This window comes from Lissotriton helveticus, chromosome 3_1 (assembly GCF_964261635.1).
Source record: "Lissotriton helveticus chromosome 3_1, aLisHel1.1, whole genome shotgun sequence".
NCBI classification, from domain to species: Eukaryota; Metazoa; Chordata; class Amphibia; order Caudata; family Salamandridae; genus Lissotriton; species Lissotriton helveticus.
Window position 1 is genome coordinate 94,813,545 of NC_136061.1, and position 16,353 is coordinate 94,829,897.

The following is a 16,353-nucleotide window of genomic DNA, read 5'->3' on the forward strand; positions in this document are numbered from 1 at the left end:
TTCATAACCTAAAGGCATCATGGTGCCACATTTTCAATTCGAAAACTGATCACTTCCAACCTAATTTCTCATTCAGTGAGGCCAAGGTATTTTAAGGGAAGGTCTGAATTGATCCAGCATAATGGTATTATGGGATACTCACAAGTTAGTCCGGGTGAGGAGATATAGCTCCCAACAAGAGTATTACACACAAGACCCCACGTCACAAGGATAACTTGCCTCCATTTCTGTGCTTTAGGGTGCATCATGCCCTTCTGGGACCTATGCAATAAATGATCAGGACAGCATACCATTGAAACAGCACCTCATCCTTTCCCACAATATATGTCCAACGGATCTATTTTTAACATGTCTGTGTACACTCACTAAAAGCACCCGCTGCCTAAGGATGCAACCATATGGTCAAAGTATAAACATAACACAACTAGCGGTGCACCACAAATGGTAAAAAATAAAATTTTAAAAAAAGACTCAATCAATTGTCAAAATATTTTTTCCAATTATTTTGTTTATTTTTGCTTGTATAAAACATCCAATGGTTACAGCACTAAACAGCTAACGCGTTTCGTCCAAATACTGGATTTCTTCAGGGCATAGTTATGTTTACTGTAATCATCAAAGGGCAAATGGCCATTCACGTCCCTCCGTCATGCTTCTATGTCCATGGATGGGAAGTGTCTCGATTGGAACTTGTGATAAGAGAGTTAGGGCCGATCAGCCCCGAGGTTGGTGCTGTATTAAGCACCCGGCAGCCACAAAGGTCTGCCCGTTACATCACGTCCAATGATGCGATAAGGGACCTATACTCATTGCTTGGGTCAATTTTTAACCAGTTGCATGATAAAACTAGAAAATAATCATTTTTGAAAGGAAAGGTGTGCGTCCTTGACGTAGATTTATCTGGCAAAAACAGATAAGTATGATTTCTTTTTTATCCTTAGAAAAAGTCTACGGAAAACTTTGTAACTTTATGAAGCGTGCGACAGTGCACCATGCCACTTTGCTATTTATGTTGCAAGCACCCTTACTGAACAGTAACTCAACTGTTCTGCACACAATTCGCAGAACAGTTTGTCTTTTCCTGCACATTAACACTATACATAGAAAACTCAACAAACGATAATCTTCCACAGAATAAATCAATCCAGCTTGGCTGGGTTTTATTACATTGAAAATTAACTGAATTTTCTGTGAAAGTGATTTCATACTATTGGAAAAAAATACTTCACTCAAGCAAAGGCAAACCTGGAAACTTCGGAAAGGAGAAAAATTGAGAAATATTCTGCACATCGCAAATAGTAAACCTGTTCACCAGCGAGTCTGGAGCTGCATGCCAATAGTCCATGATATAAAACGAAGGCATCACAAGCACCAACTGACATCCGTTCATTAAACAAAAGCCCAATCTATTAGTTAGTTCAATGCTCTGTGAACTCCAGCTAGCATTCTGATTGCTTAATATCCTTCAGTGAAAGGCATCTGGAAATTATGGGTCGTTTTCTCTCCCACGACACTAAGGTGTGGAAATCAGATTTAGTGACAAAGAGAACAAGCACTCTTTTGCTAGTGTCCCGGCCCTGGACAAGTATGTTCTGGCACAAAATGTTGTTTCTGGCAAAATCCAAGCAGTGGCTAATTTGGAGGTATTTGTAAAGTGTGTAAATTAAGTTCAGTTCTATCTTCTATCCAGGTGGCCGCACATTGCCTGCACACAGTCTACTTTCACTTTGTTTCACATGCTGCTTCTATACCTTCGAATATTAGAAAGGTGAAAATAGAAATAAACAAGAATAAAATTACAAATTAGAGGAGCCAGTAGCTGAACTAACAACTGTGACAGCTGAGAAGTACGTTCAGAAATGGAAGGTGTAATCACATTAGTAACACAACAAGCAACAGATGTGCTCTAGTGTGCCAAGTAAGTTTAGCGTGGTGTTAGTTGTATGGCAATTTGTGATTAAGAATGCTTAGTTAGATAGGGCGCTGTATGTGTGTGTGGTCAAGCTAAAAGGTCAAGTTAATATCTATTGACCTAAACCTGGTGCCGGGCCTGGCTACTCAGGTGTATAATCCATAAATGAGACAACTGGCCCAATATCGCCAGGGGTACGGGTACTCCGGTGTGCAGAGACTTCAACACCATATGTCATAACCATCCGTGAATGATGATAGTGATGAGAACCACTTCCTAAAAAGTATTTAAAACTATGTGTCATTATGGGCCATGATGATCAATTTGGATAAAAATCAAGAGTTCGCTGGGCAGTTGCTAAAAATCAGGGAGTGAGGGTGTAATTCCTCGTGCATAAATAGCCAAGCGCCCCAAAATTAACAGGCAGACAGATGCTCAGATGCAGGAATTAATTAGTAAAACAGCGTCCGCCGGATGCCTGAGCTCCACCTCCTGGCATCCGATAAACAATAAGACTACCCAGGTGAAACTGACGCGGAGATGGAAACTAGGCCATAATGCAATCAGTTATCAAGTCGGGACCCGAAGGTGAACGGATATCTACAACTAAAGTGTACCTTAATCTAGGATGCCTCCGATCAATCTATGTTGCTCTGAAGGGACAACGGCAAGGAATGCCGATTCGGCAGCGCCGGTAGTTAAACCGGACGGGGGAGCGTGCGTAACGTGCACGTTGCCGTTCTACGAGTGTGAATCGAGCCCAGAGGCTCCGAGCGCCAAATGTGTCTCAGGCAGATGTCCCGGAGGATACGATATATACAATGAATGCGATTGTGTTTACACAATATAGATATAATATACAGTTAATGTGAAAGGTGGGCACTGTAGAAGTCCGTTCCGAGTGCATGACCATATATATATACAGTTACATTCAATAAAAATAAAATGGCAAAGATTACAATAGTGAATATATATACATATATACAGTGTTAATACAATAGTTGACACATATGCATTGATTTAAACAGAGGGAAATATGTCTACCCTATGTGTTGCATAAAGGGGTACACAGGGGTTACCAGGTCCCTGTACCAGGTCGAAGCAGGGAGTACCCTGCAACCAAGGGGCCATTTGCATATAGCCTAAGGTATGTAAAATGGAGAACCCATTGGCCAATGTGTATCTCCCGGTGGCTGATTACGCTATGTATTCAGGAAATGTGCAGACTGGCTGCCTGACGGGCAATTTCCTCATACTCATTTAATCCCTTGAGTATAGTATTGAAAGTATGAATCCATTTGCATTCCCGGTAGTTAAGATTATGGGAGAGGCAACCTCCTCTAGGATTAATATGTACCTTCTCGATCACCCACCATCTCAGGCTTTCCGCATTGTGTCCAAATTTCGTGAAATCTTCCACTAATGGTGCTCCCTGTGTGGCCCATCTTATTTTACTGCATTGCTGCAAAATGCGACATTTAATTTTTTGTGTTGTCTGGCCTATGTTTAAAAAATCACAGGGACACTGGATGGCATATATGACTACAGAGGAGTTACAGTTAGTGTGTTCTTTGTGCGTATAGGTATTGTCATTGTGTGTGAAGTATTTAGTTTCCTTAGTCAAAGGGCAAGCCTTGCAACTCCCACATTTTTAATGGCCCTTGATGGGGGGGATGTTCCATAGATGTTCCTAGATGTTTGTCTTTTTTGATGGAAGTAGGGATTTGACCAATGTGTTCCTTAGGCTTTTGCCTTTGCGGAACGCATGCAGAGGAGGTTCTGGCATGTTAAGATCATCAGCAACCATGTGCCAGTGTTTGTTAATCGTTTTTTTGATCTGGTTGCTCTTGGTACAAAATGTGGTGACACATGTGAGCCTGTCTTGAGTGGTATTGTCTTTTTCTCTGGGGGTCAAAAGGAATTCCGTATGGTTATACCAGGCTCTTTTACTGGCCTTTTTTAGGAGCCTGATGGGATATCCCCTGTCTCTCAGTCTGTTGAGTAGGTCAGTGGATTCAGAGAAATAGTCTTCCCTTTTGGAGCAGTTACGCCTAACCCTCAAAAATTGGCCATAAGGTAAAATTATCTCTTAGGCTCCGGGGGTGGTGGCTGAAGTATCTTAAGAGTGTGTTTCGTTTACTGACTTTCCTATAGAGTGTGGTATGGAGTATTTCTTCCTCAGCTTTGATGGTACTATCTAAAAAATGTATTTCGTCCATGCTGTGATCAAAGGAGATTTGTATGTCCCTGGATTGAGTGTTGAGCCAACAATAAGAGGCGTTAAGTTATGTCTTAGTCCCTTGCCAGATCATCAGCACATCATCAATGTACCTCCGCCAGAGGGCGATACTGTTCCTATATGGGTTATGAGTGTTCAAAACATATCTATGCTCATATGCGTCCATGAAAATAATGGCCAAGTTTGGGGCAAAACTTGCCCCCATGGCCACGCCTTTGGTCTGGTAATAGTATCTGTCTTGATTGCATGAAGTGCACAGGCTGGAGGTGCTTCAGAGGTGGAGACAGCACGAGGTCCAGAGGCTGGAAGTGCTTCAGATGTGCAGATGGCATGAGCTGTACAGGCTGGAGGTGCTTTAGAGGTGGAGACAGCATGAGGTCCAGAGGCTGGAAGTGCTTCAGAGGTGCAGATGGCATGAGGTGTATAGGCTGGAAGTGCTTCAGAGGTGGAGACCGCATGAGATCCAGAGGCTGGAAGTGCTTCAGAAGTGGAGACCGCATGAGATCCAGAGGCTGAAGGTCCTCCAGAGGTGCAGATGGCATGAAGTGCACAGGCTGGAGGTGCTTCAGAGGTGGAGACAGCATGATGTCCAGAGGCTGGAAGTGCTTCAGAGGTGGAGACCGCATGAGATCCAGAGGCTGAAGGTGCTTCAGAGGTGCAGATGGCATGAGCTGTACAGGCTGGAGGTGCTTCAGAGGTGGCAACAGCATGAGGCCTAGAGGCTGGAAGTGCTTCAGAGGTGCAGATGGCATGAGGTGTATAGGCTAGAAGTGCTTCAGAGGTGGAGACCGCATGAGATCCAGAGGCTGGTAGTGCTTCAGAGGTGGAGACCGCATGAGATCCAGAGGCTGGTAGTGCTTCAGAGGTGGAGACCGCATGCGATCCAGAGGCTGAAGGTGCTCCAGAGGTGCAGATAGCATGAAGTGCACAGGATGGAGGTGCTTCAGAAGTGCAGATGGCATGAGCTGTACAGGCTGGAGATGCTTCTGAGGGGGAGACAGCATGAGGTACAGGGGTTGGAACTGCTTCAGAGGTGCAGATGGCATGAAATGCACAGGCTGGAGGTGCTTCAGAGGTGGAGACAGCATGAGGTCCAGAGGCTGAAGGTGCTTCAGAGGTGCAGATGGCATGAAGTGCACAGGCTGGAGGTGCTTCAGAGGTGGAGACAGCATGAGGGACAGAGGCTGGAACTGCTTCAGAGGTGCAGATGGCATGAAGTGCACAGGCTGGAGGTGCTTCAGAGGTGGAGACAGCATGAGATCCTGAGGCTGGAACTGTTTCAGAGGTGGAGACAGTATGAGGTACAGAAGCTGGAGGTGCTTCAGAGGTGCAGATGGCATGAGGTGCACAGGCTGGAGGTGCTTCAGAGGTGCAGATGGCATGAGGTACAGAGGCTGGAACTGCTTCAGAGGTGCAGATGGCATGAGGTATAGAGGCTGGGACTGTTCCAGAGGCGCAGATGGCATGAAGTGCACAGGCTGGAGGTGCTTCAGAGGTGGAGACAGCATGAGGTCCAGAGTCTGGGAGTGCTTCAGAGGTGCAGATGGCATGAAGTCCACAGGCCGGAGGTGCTTCAGAGGTGCAGATGGCATGAAGTGCACAGGCTGGAAGTGCTTCAGAGGTGCAGATGGCATGAAGTGCACAGGCTGGAGGTGCTTCAGAGGTGGAGACAGCATGAGATCCTGAGGCTGGAACTGTTTCAGAGGTGGAGACAGTATGAGGTACAGAAGCTGGAGGTGCTTCAGAGGTGCACATGGCATGAGGTGCACAGGCTGGAGGTGCTTCAGAGGTGCAGATGGCATGAACTGCACAGGCTGGAGGCGCTTCAGAGGTGGAGACGGCATGAGGTACAGAGGCTGGAACTGCTTCAGAGGTGCAGATGGCATGAGGTATAGAGGCTGGGACTGTTCCAGAGGTGCAGATGGCATGAAGTGCACAGGCTGGAGGTGCTTCAGAGGTGGAGACAGCATGAGATCCTGAGGCTGGAACTGTTTCAGAGGTGGAGACAGTATGAGGTACAGAAGCTGGAGGTGCTTCAGAGGTGCACATGGCATGAGGTGCACAGGCTGGAGGTGCTTCAGAGGTGCAGATGGCATGAACTGCACAGGCTGGAGGTGCTTCAGAGGTGGAGACAGCATGAGGTCCAGAGGCTGGGAGTGCTTCAGAGGTGCAGATGGCATGAAGTGCACAGGCTGGAAGTGCTTCAGAGGTGCAGATGGCATGAGGTGCACAGGCTCGAAGTGCTTCAGAGGTGGAGACAGCATGAGGTCCAGAGGCTGGAACTGCTTCAGAGGTGCAGATGGCATGATGTGCACAGGCTGGATGTGCTTCAGAGGTGGAGTCATCATGAGGTCCAGAGGCTGAAGGTGCTTCAGAAGTGCAGATGGCATGAGCTGTACAGGCTGGAGATGCTTCTGAGGGGGAGACAGCATGAGGTACAGGGGTTGGAACTGCTTCAGAGGTGCAGATGGCATGAAATGCACAGGCTGGAGGTGCTTCAGAGGCGGAGACAGCATGAGGTCCAGAGGCTGAAGGTGCTTCAGAGGTGCAGATGGCATGATGTGCACAGGCTGGAGGTGCTTCAGAGGTGGAGTCATCATGAGGTCCAGAGGCTGAAGGTGCTTCAGAAGTGCAGATGGCATGAGCTGTACAGGCTGGAGATGCTTCTGAGGGGGAGACAGCATGAGGTACAGGGGTTGGAACTGCTTCAGAGGTGCAGATGGCATGAAATGCACAGGCTGGAGGTGCTTCAGAGGTGGAGACAGCATGAGGTCCAGAGGCTGAAGGTGCTTCAGAGGTGCAGATGGCATGAAGTGCACAGGCTGGAGGTGCTTCAGAGGTGGAGACAGCATGAGGGACAGAGGCTAGAACTGCTTCAGAGGTGCAGATGGCATGAAGTGCACAGGCTGGAGGTGCTTCAGAGGTGGAGACAGCATGAGATCCTGAGGCTGGAACTGTTTCAGAGGTGGAGACAGTATGAGGTACAGAAGCTGGAGGTGCTTCAGAGGTGCACATGGCATGAGGTGCACAGGCTGGAGGTGCTTCAGAGGTGCAGATGGCATGAAGTGCACAGGCTGGAGGCGCTTCAGAGGTGGAGACGGCATGAGGTACAGAGGCTGGAGCTGCTTCAGAGGTGCAGATGGCATGAGGTATAGAGGCTGGGACTGTTCCAGAGGTGCAGATGGCATGAAGTGCACAGGCTGGAGGTGCTTCAGAGGTGGAGACAGCATGAGGTCCAGAGTCTGGGAGTGCTTCAGAGGTGCAGATGGCATGAAGTCCACAGGCTGGAGGTGCTTCAGAGGTGCAGATGGCATGAAGTGTACAGGCTGGAGGTGCTTCAGAGGTGGAGACAGCATGAGGTCCAGAAGCTAAAACTGTTTCAGAGGTGGAGATGTCATGAGGTGCACAGGCTGGAGGTGCTTCAGAGGTGGAGACAGCATGAGATCCTGAGGCTGGAACTGTTTCAGAGGTGGAGACAGTATGAGGTACAGAAGCTGGAGGTGCTTCAGAGGTGCACATGGCATGAGGTGCACAGGCTGGAGGTGCTTCAGAGGTGGAGACAGCATGAGATCCTGAGGCTGGAACTGTTTCAGAGGTGGAGACAGTATGAGGTACAGAAGCTGGAGGTGCTTCAGAGGTGCACATGGCATGAGGTGCAAAGGCTGGAGGTGCTTCAGAGGTGCAGATGGCATGAAGTGCACAGGCTGGAGGCGCTTCAGAGGTGGAGACGGCATGAGGTACAGAGGCTGGAGCTGCTTCAGAGGTGCAGATGGCATGAGGTATAGAGGCTGGGACTGTTCCAGAGGTGTTATGTTATGTTATGTTATTTGGGTTCTTCTATAGCGCAACGGCTACTCCAGCAGGAGTGTCCCGGCGCTTTGGCGAAGAAGTCCTTTAGATAGAGGAACATAACTGCAGAATAAAAGGAACAGCGAAGTTAACTGGTAAAAAGCCAGGTTTTTAATGCCTTTCTGAAAGACATCAGACTAGGGGCCTGTCTGAGAGAAATGGGAAGCTCATTCCAAGCGCGCGGGGCCAGGTAATGAAAGGAGCGTCCCCCTTGTCTGGTTCGCTTGATGGACGGAACGACCATTTTTGACAAGGAGGCAGATCGCAAGGCTCTGCTCGGCTTGTAAAGAGCAAGACGCTTCCTAATGTACCTAGGGCCTGAGTCGTGAAGGGCCTTGTAGGTCAGTGTCAGGCTTTTGAAGAGAGCCCTCTTGGCTATAGGAAGCCAGTGCAATTCCTTCAACAAGTCAGACGCACTAGCTCGTCTGGGTAGTCCATAAATAGCCCTGGCAGCTGAATTTTGGACTACTTGAAGTCTCCTCACGAGATATTTAGGGAGTCCTAAATAGAGGACATTTACATAGTCTAATCGCGACCCGACAAGTGCTTGGACAATGATCCTTCGATGGTTCATAGAAATCAGGGGGAGGAATTTCCTGAGCATCCGCAGGATCCCGAAACATTTCCTGGAGAGACAGGATATTTGAGGCCCAAAGGTTAACTCATTGTCAACAATGATACCTAGGTTTTTAGCCTTGGTACTTGCATTTGCAGGTGGAAACAGGTCTTGTGGCCACCAACTTTTCCAGTTTGGTTCCGAGACACATCCAAAAAAGAGCAGCTCCGATTTATCGGAGTTGCATTTTAAGCCGTGTCTTTTGAACCAATCAAAGACTGCTTCTAGGCAGCCTCTGATACGGATCCCATCGAACACCTCATTCTTGTCGTATGTGAACAAGAGCTGGGTGTCGTCAGCGTACGACACGATCTGAGCGCCAAACGACTCCGCAACCTCTGCAAGGGGGGCCAGAAAGATGTTAAAGAGCAGGGGGCTAAGAATAGACCCCTGAGGGACCCCCACTTCCAGAGTTGCCATAGCTGCGGAGTGAGGTGGCGCCCAGATCGTCTGTCGACGGCTGGCTAGAAATGATTTAACCACTTGGCTGCTATGCGTTTTCCCCCCCGGTGCTGGGATCCTCCATTTTCCATTATTCATGACGAGCTGGGCTCGTCATGAGCGTGCGAGGAGGCTACACCATGACGAGCCCAGCTCGTCATGAGCGTGGAAGGGGTTAAGCCAGTTCCACACCGTCCCCCGGAGACCACAATCCCAGAGTCGAGTTAGGAGGGTGTCATGGGGAACGGTGTCGAACGCCGCCGACAGGTCCAACATGACCAACATGGCCTTTCCTCCAATATCCAAGACCTCTCTAATGGCGGTGGTGACTTCAAGTAGCGCGGTCTCTGTGCTATAATTCGCACGAAACCCAGATTGGGTAGTGTGCAACAGATTGTTATTCTCGACGAAATCAGAGATAGATCTGTGCACATGTCTTTCCGCCACCTTCGCTAGAGCGGGGAGGAGAGAAATAGGCCTGTAGTTGGCATGTATAATGGGATCCAAAGCTGGTTTTTTTATGAGTGGAAGGATGAGAGCACTCTTCCACGCCTGGGGGACAACGCCAGAAGACAGTGAGGAATTAAGAATGGAATTGATGGGGCCATTTAGCACAAGGGCTATTTTGTTGAGGCAAGAGACCGGGCAGGGATCTAGAGGAGAGCCCGACTTCAAGCCTGTCAGATGGTCTAATGAAGCAGCAAGGCTCAGCTGCGGGAATTCCCAGAGGGTGGGTTGTGAAGGGGAGAGGGCACCAAGAGCAGCATCCTGAGGCTGTTTAGAGTAGATAGCAAGAGAGGCTTGAATAGATGTTATTTTATCTACAAAATAATGTGCCAGTTCAGTCAGCCAAGGTTCTGAGTGAGACTGAGCAGAGATACCCAGGGACGGAGAAGTAAAATCCTTAACAATTTTAAAGATTTCCTTACAGGAGTTTTCAGATTCGTCTATCCGACGTTCAAAATAAGATTTTTTTCCACTCCAAATCAACTTGTGGTAGGATCTAGTTAAGTTTTTAAATTTTTCTTTCTCAAGAGGCTTGTAGTCTTTCCTCCAGGCTCTTTCTGCTCTCTTGCAGTTTTGCCGGGCTTCTCTGAGCTGAGATGTGAACCAAGGAGCGGAAGGACGTTTGTTTCCGGGTTTAGCGGCTTTCGCAGGCACGAGATCCGCCAGTATAGTCGTGAGCCATTCAGTGTAATGAGCTAGATCGATTTCCACATTACCTGACAAGGTACACGGTGAACATGACATGGCCTGTAGTAGCATCTCATTAGAGAGCAAATGAAAAGGCCTGGAAAGTCGTTTAGCAGAGATGGTGGGATTTGGTCTAGGAGGAGGGGTACTTAATAGGAAAAAAGAAATTAAGTAATGATCCGACCATAATACTGGCTGAGGAGCAAGTACATTAATAGGAACGGTGGAAAAAACTTGGTCCAGAGTATGGCCCTTATTATGCGTGGGATCGTGAATAAAAGGTATAAGTCCTAATGCTGTTGTGACCTCCATAAGTTTTATTGTGTCAGGATTTGTGGCCTCATCCATGTGTATGTTTAGGTCGCCTAGAAGTAAACAATGTTCCGATTTAAGACATGGGACTGAAAGTGCTACCTGTAATTCATCCAGGAAAGAGCCTAAGGGACCGGGAGTTCTATATGCGAGAATGCCAGTACATGCCTGGTGGGGAGACAGATGAAGTGTGAAGCCGAGCGCCTCGGTGTCCTGAATATTGTCTATCGGGAAGGTAGTGCAGTGCAGCTGGTTGTTGACTATGATAGCCACACCACCCCCGCGCCCAGATGTTCTGTCCCTCCTGATGATGGAATAATTAGGTGGGATGGCGTTAACTAAGTCAGGAGCCGAGGTATCACTGAGCCAAGTCTCAGTGAGAAAAAGGCAGGATATATTAGAGTTATCGAGCAGATTCCAAATATCTAGCGCATGACAGCCTAAGGAGCGTGTGTTAAGGAGTAGGCAAGTGATAGTGATAGGTTGATGAATCAGTTTCGGCTTGTTGTGTATAGGAAAGCGCCATCCGCACTCAGTGCAGCCTTTTCAAAGGGCACGGCAACCAGGAAAGACAGAGTGGCAGCGACCTACTGGAGGACGGATATTTAAGAGGGTCTCTGACGAGTAAGAGAAACACATAGCTGAAGCTGAGAAGAGTAAGGCACCAACCAGAAGTAAATGCCAGCCAGGTGCAGATGGCATGAAGTGCACAGGCTGGAGGCGCTTCAGAGGTGGAGACAGCATGAGGTCCAGAGGCTGGAACTGCTTCAGAGGTGCAGATGGCATGAAGTCCACAGGCTGGAGGTGCTTCAGAGGTGCAGATGGCATGAGGTCCAGAGGCTGGAACTGCTTCAGAGGTGCAGATGGCATGAAGTGTACAGGCTGGAGGTGCTTCAGAGGTGGAGACAGCATGAGGTCCAGAAGCTAAAACTGTTTCAGAGGTGGAGATGTCATGAGGTGCACAGACTGGGGGTGCTTCAGAGGTGGAGACAGCATGAGGTACAGAGGCTGGAACTGCTTCAGAGGTGGAGACAGGCTGAGGTCCAGAGGCTGAAGGTGCTTCAGAGGTGCAGTTGGCATGAGGTGCACAAACTGGAGGTACTTCAGAGGTGGAGATAGCATGAGGTACAGAGACTGAAGTGCTACAGAAATGAAAGATGCAGGGTCTGGAAGTGTTACAGCGGTGCAGATAACATGAGGTCAAGAAGCTAGAAATGCTAGAGGTTTCCATAGCATAAGGCCCAGGGGTTGAAAGTGCTACAGAGGTGCAGATAGCATGAAGTCCACAGGCTTGAAGTGCTACAGAGGTGCAGACATCATGAGGCCCAGAGGTTGACAGTTTTACGACAGTACAGAGAGCTTGAGGTACAGGACCAGGGATTGGTAGTTCATCATAGGTGTAGATAGCCTAAGGTCCACAGGCTAGAAGTGCTACAGAAATGCACGAAGCATAGGTTCAAGAGAAGGAAGTGCTGCTGAGGTGTAAAAATGAGGCCTAGGTGTTTGAAGCTCTACAGAGAAGATAAGAGGTTCAGAGGCTTGTAGTCCTACAGAGCTGCAGGCAGCGTGACGTCAATGGGCCGCAAGTGCAACACATGTGAACAAAGCGTAAATTCCACAGACTTACCAACTAGCCCAAAAATCTGGCACTTGACACCCAAGTTTCTTGAACTCTGGTATCAAGCAGCAGTTTATTTCCCTTGTAGGGGATAATATCAAAAGGCCTCTTGCCAAAGTCTAGCTGCATAGCCATGCACTATTGCAGTCCAAAAGAGAAACTATACTTCCTTTGATCTTGACAGAGTCTACAGTAAGTGTGCACGGTTAGATGCCATAGGCTCCTATTAGTGTAAATAATCATACTTTTTGGCTACAGCAATTGGTTTTTAAAGTAAAGGAACATACATACTCCATACATTCCAAAATAACACAAACTTTTTATAATTTCACTCAAGAAATATAGTGTCACATTTAACACTTTAAGCACATTTTTCACTTCGTTTAGGTTGGTGGAGTGGTTTACAATTTATTCGACACATTCTTGGTGGTGCAGGTCATACCAGTTTAGAAAAGTCTTATTGGAGCCGGTTATCATTAATCAGATAAAGGATGGAACTGCATTTTATTACTTATGAACCACAAAGCCATTTTACAGATTGTGGACTGGAAATAAGCAAAAACCTCCATTTAACAAATACAGAGACTGAAGACTGTCAACGACAGCAGGAACAACATCTAGATTAAATAAAACAATTGGGTGCCTGAGCAGAGTTTACCTGCAGGGAGAACAGTTCGATGCCTGGTGCCTGGATCTTGACTGTAAAGCCTGTGTCCTGGATGACTATCACCTCCTGCTCGCTGCCATCATCGTCCGGCTCTCCTTCCTCGTGGCCATTCTGCTTGACTTCCACATCATGATCTTCACAATGAACCACATCTCCATTCAATAACGTCATGCCTGCTGACTGGTCTGTAACAAGAAAAAACAACCAGCAATTATGCATGTGGCATTAAACTGCCAAAAATCAGCGGCATATGGGCTTCAGTCTATCTTTGATGCAAAGCCATCGCACAAAAGAGCAACACCGTGCCTTCTGTCACCAGAGGACCTAGCACCCCGTGATTTAATATTCCATACGTAATAACCCTGAAAACCCGCAGTTTCTTGGGACACAGAACTAGCAACTCCCATGTCAATGGAAACATCAGCAAATCCCCACACACCATAGGCAGCAGGCTACACCACACACCCAAGCTATCAACAGCTAGTCCTGCACTACAAGCCCTGGTCTCTTTACAGCCCGATTACCAATAGCAGGAACAGAAGCATAGGTGTAGCAACAAACCACCAATCTCAGTGACACAAAACTGCAGAACACTAATGAACATGAGGTCAGCACCACAAAATAGGTGATATATGTAAACACTTAATAGAAATGTGTCTCACAAGCCTGGTTCTTTCACTAATCAGAGCAAAAGTTACGGTTACGAGCAAAAGTTAGGGCTCCCAGACTGTATGAATATATAATCACAAGAGAGTGAACCCAAACGGATACTGTGCCAGTCTCTCTCAGGGGTTGCCCCAGAAACCCTCAAACCCTATTGCCTCCAGCGGAATGTATAATCTCTGCTGGTGCATTTTGTTGGGTGGTATCATCATCAGGTTCCGCACCTGGGTACTCACTTCCCCAGGTGAGTGATACCTCTTACGTGGGAGAGTGCTTGGTAAGTAATATCGGAGGAATCTGTGCAGCTTAGTTAAAATTACCTCCTATACTTATAGGAAATGTTGTTCTCAAAATCAAGGGATCGTGGTAAGATTATAAAAATAAAAATAAAGATTGCGTCGCCTTGGGACAAATTATTTATCCTTGGCGCCAGGTGAGGTGGTTGACATGTTTCATCCAGAATCGCCACTGGAGGTCGGTGGTCTTCGTCAGGACCGTAAGTGAACAGATCCCCGTCAATCTAGTTTGTCAGGTAAGTACACTCACTTTCCTTTGTATTTGTTTGTCAAAACGAACCTTGGTTGCAGGTATTCTGGTCTGCAACTTTTTTGGGGCCACCTGATGCCTCAAAGGAAGTGGGTGCGGGCTTTGGAAATAATTTCTTTACACCCTGGTGATAGATGACCAGGCGTCTTGTTTGGAGCTACATCCTTGTCCTGCAGAAACCTGGTACACAACAGGCTCAACAGTTAACCTTGAGGCAGTATCACCCTGCTTTACCCCACACTATCAACATCCAATGCTCTATAGATCTGCGCAAAAAGGGCCTTGGTTATCCGAACGTCAACAGTAAAGCACCTTGTCAGCAAATCATCCATGAGTTTGCATCAAATATCAGATGCATACATTCACATTAACTGAAACTCCCTCAATCTATTTAACAGTACATAAAGGTGACATTTTTGATGAGTTCTACGATTTGAAACAAAAAACATGGGCCCTATTTAATAAAATTCCAATGTTCTGAAATTTCTATTTTAGGTAGGTGGCAAAGAATTCTACCGAATATAAGTGCATCTGAACAGGTACTACGCCCACATACTAGACATAGTTTTCAATCCTGAGCAGGGGATCACGTAATTCTAACACTACATACAAAACACATTAACACAGCACGACTTCTAGTTACTAAGGCACTATAAAAGTCTTTTTGAAAAGACAAAGTCTATATGACTGCTTAAAGGGACTTTGCTTGGCGAGGATTCAAACAGGTAAATTCCAAAACTGGCTACTTTTTGTGCTATTGGCAGCTTTTCCCCCGCATCCAGAAGGTTCCCAATTAATTCGTACCTGCAAGTTCCTCAAATTAAAATTCCAAAAACTGGTACAGAAAGATACTACTATATGATCCACTGAATCCATCACACTGAATTGTACAAGAGAGTTGTGAAAGTCGATGCCAGTGCGTGACGAGCAACAAGAGTGAAGATATACCTCAAGTCCGAGGGTTTGAACAGAATGCATTTGTGAATTTCTTTTCCATTCCACTAAGCACACAAAGCGAACAAAATCCAGCACTACACTCGTGAGACAATTGAAATCTTCAGCACTTAACAAATGGGAAAACAGCACAGGGATACAATTTCTGAACACCTCAACTGACTTTTAGAGCTGTGCATTTCACCATAGGCAAAAACACTGCTTTGAAATGTAACAATGTACGTAATTTTCAGCGGTTTAGAAAAGCAAGCACAGTTATGCTTGAATTGATCAAGGGCAAATTAAATTGCTCTGCTGCATTCTAGTCCATTTTTTTGCCGCTATGCCACTCAAGACAGGGACCATCCACTTCAAATCAGACTCGGTCCTGCTCCAACAGGCACCGTGAGCCTGAAATTCTAGGTCAGTTTCCCTCTTGGCGGGAATAGAAGTAACACCAGGCTGGTTTTGCGTTGCTAACTCTTAACAGTGAGGCGCAACTTGAGAACTACACTTAGTGAGCACCGGCCCAGCGTCTGGGTATTCTCATCACACTTAAAACCACTCATGTAGAACAAGCATTTGCAATGCAATAGGTCTCGCATTTGCAAGAGTTTGTGCTATTGGCATTGTAAATGGCAATGCATTTTATGTATGTGTTGGTTATAAACACAGATAAGTAAAAGACATTGTCATTTACAATGCCAATACTTTAAACTCTCGCAAATGCGAGACCTACTGCATTGCAATAGTAAATGACAATGCCTTTTATTTACGTTTAAAAAACTGAAATCATAAATAAAAAGTATTGTCATTTAGAATGCCAAGAGCTCAAACTTGCGTAAATGCGAGACCAATTGCATTGCAAATGCTCGATCTTAATCTGTTAGCAGATGCTAATCTTGGGACAATTTCACAGGACTGAGGCGCTGTCACTGTATGTTTTTTAGGTCTCGCCTGTCAATGCGCAGAGCGAGACTATGGGGGCTTAAACAGAGCTTACCTACACTGGCGATTCACTGGCGATTTGATGAAGTGCATGTGCACTTTTAACTCAATGCACAAGCGCAATTAGTTAAAATGCGCGTGCATAGCATCAAATCGCCAGCTTAGTGCCGCCAGCAGCTCTTCCCGCTCCGCCCCCTGCTGCATCAAAGGCTTGGCGCTCTGCCTCAGCCCAGCCATTCTCCTCCCCTAATTACCCCCTGCTGCATCAAAGGCTTTTTCACGGCCGGCCGGCCGTGCTTTCAGTTTCACGGCTGGCCGGCCGTGTCTCCTTTTTTTTTTTTTTTAATCCGCTGCATGTTGATAATAACGATATCTGCTTGCTTTGCTTTATAACACTTCTTATCATAGTTTTGCC

At 46.9% G+C, this 16,353-nt stretch overlaps 1 protein-coding gene across 6 annotated transcripts in view; it reads right to left on the minus strand.

The window, feature by feature from the left end:
• The window catches only part of CLUH (CLUH binding protein of NUMT mRNA), a 380,789-nt gene that overhangs the window by 231,327 nt on the left and 133,109 nt on the right, over positions 1–16,353 (minus strand). For all 6 annotated transcript variants that reach the window (XM_078679315.1, XM_078679314.1, XM_078679317.1 and 3 more), the window contains exon 2: positions 12,840–13,033. In XM_078679315.1, the coding sequence (XP_078535441.1) occupies positions 12,840–13,033 (194 nt within the window). The remainder of the gene's footprint in view (positions 1–12,839; positions 13,034–16,353) is intronic.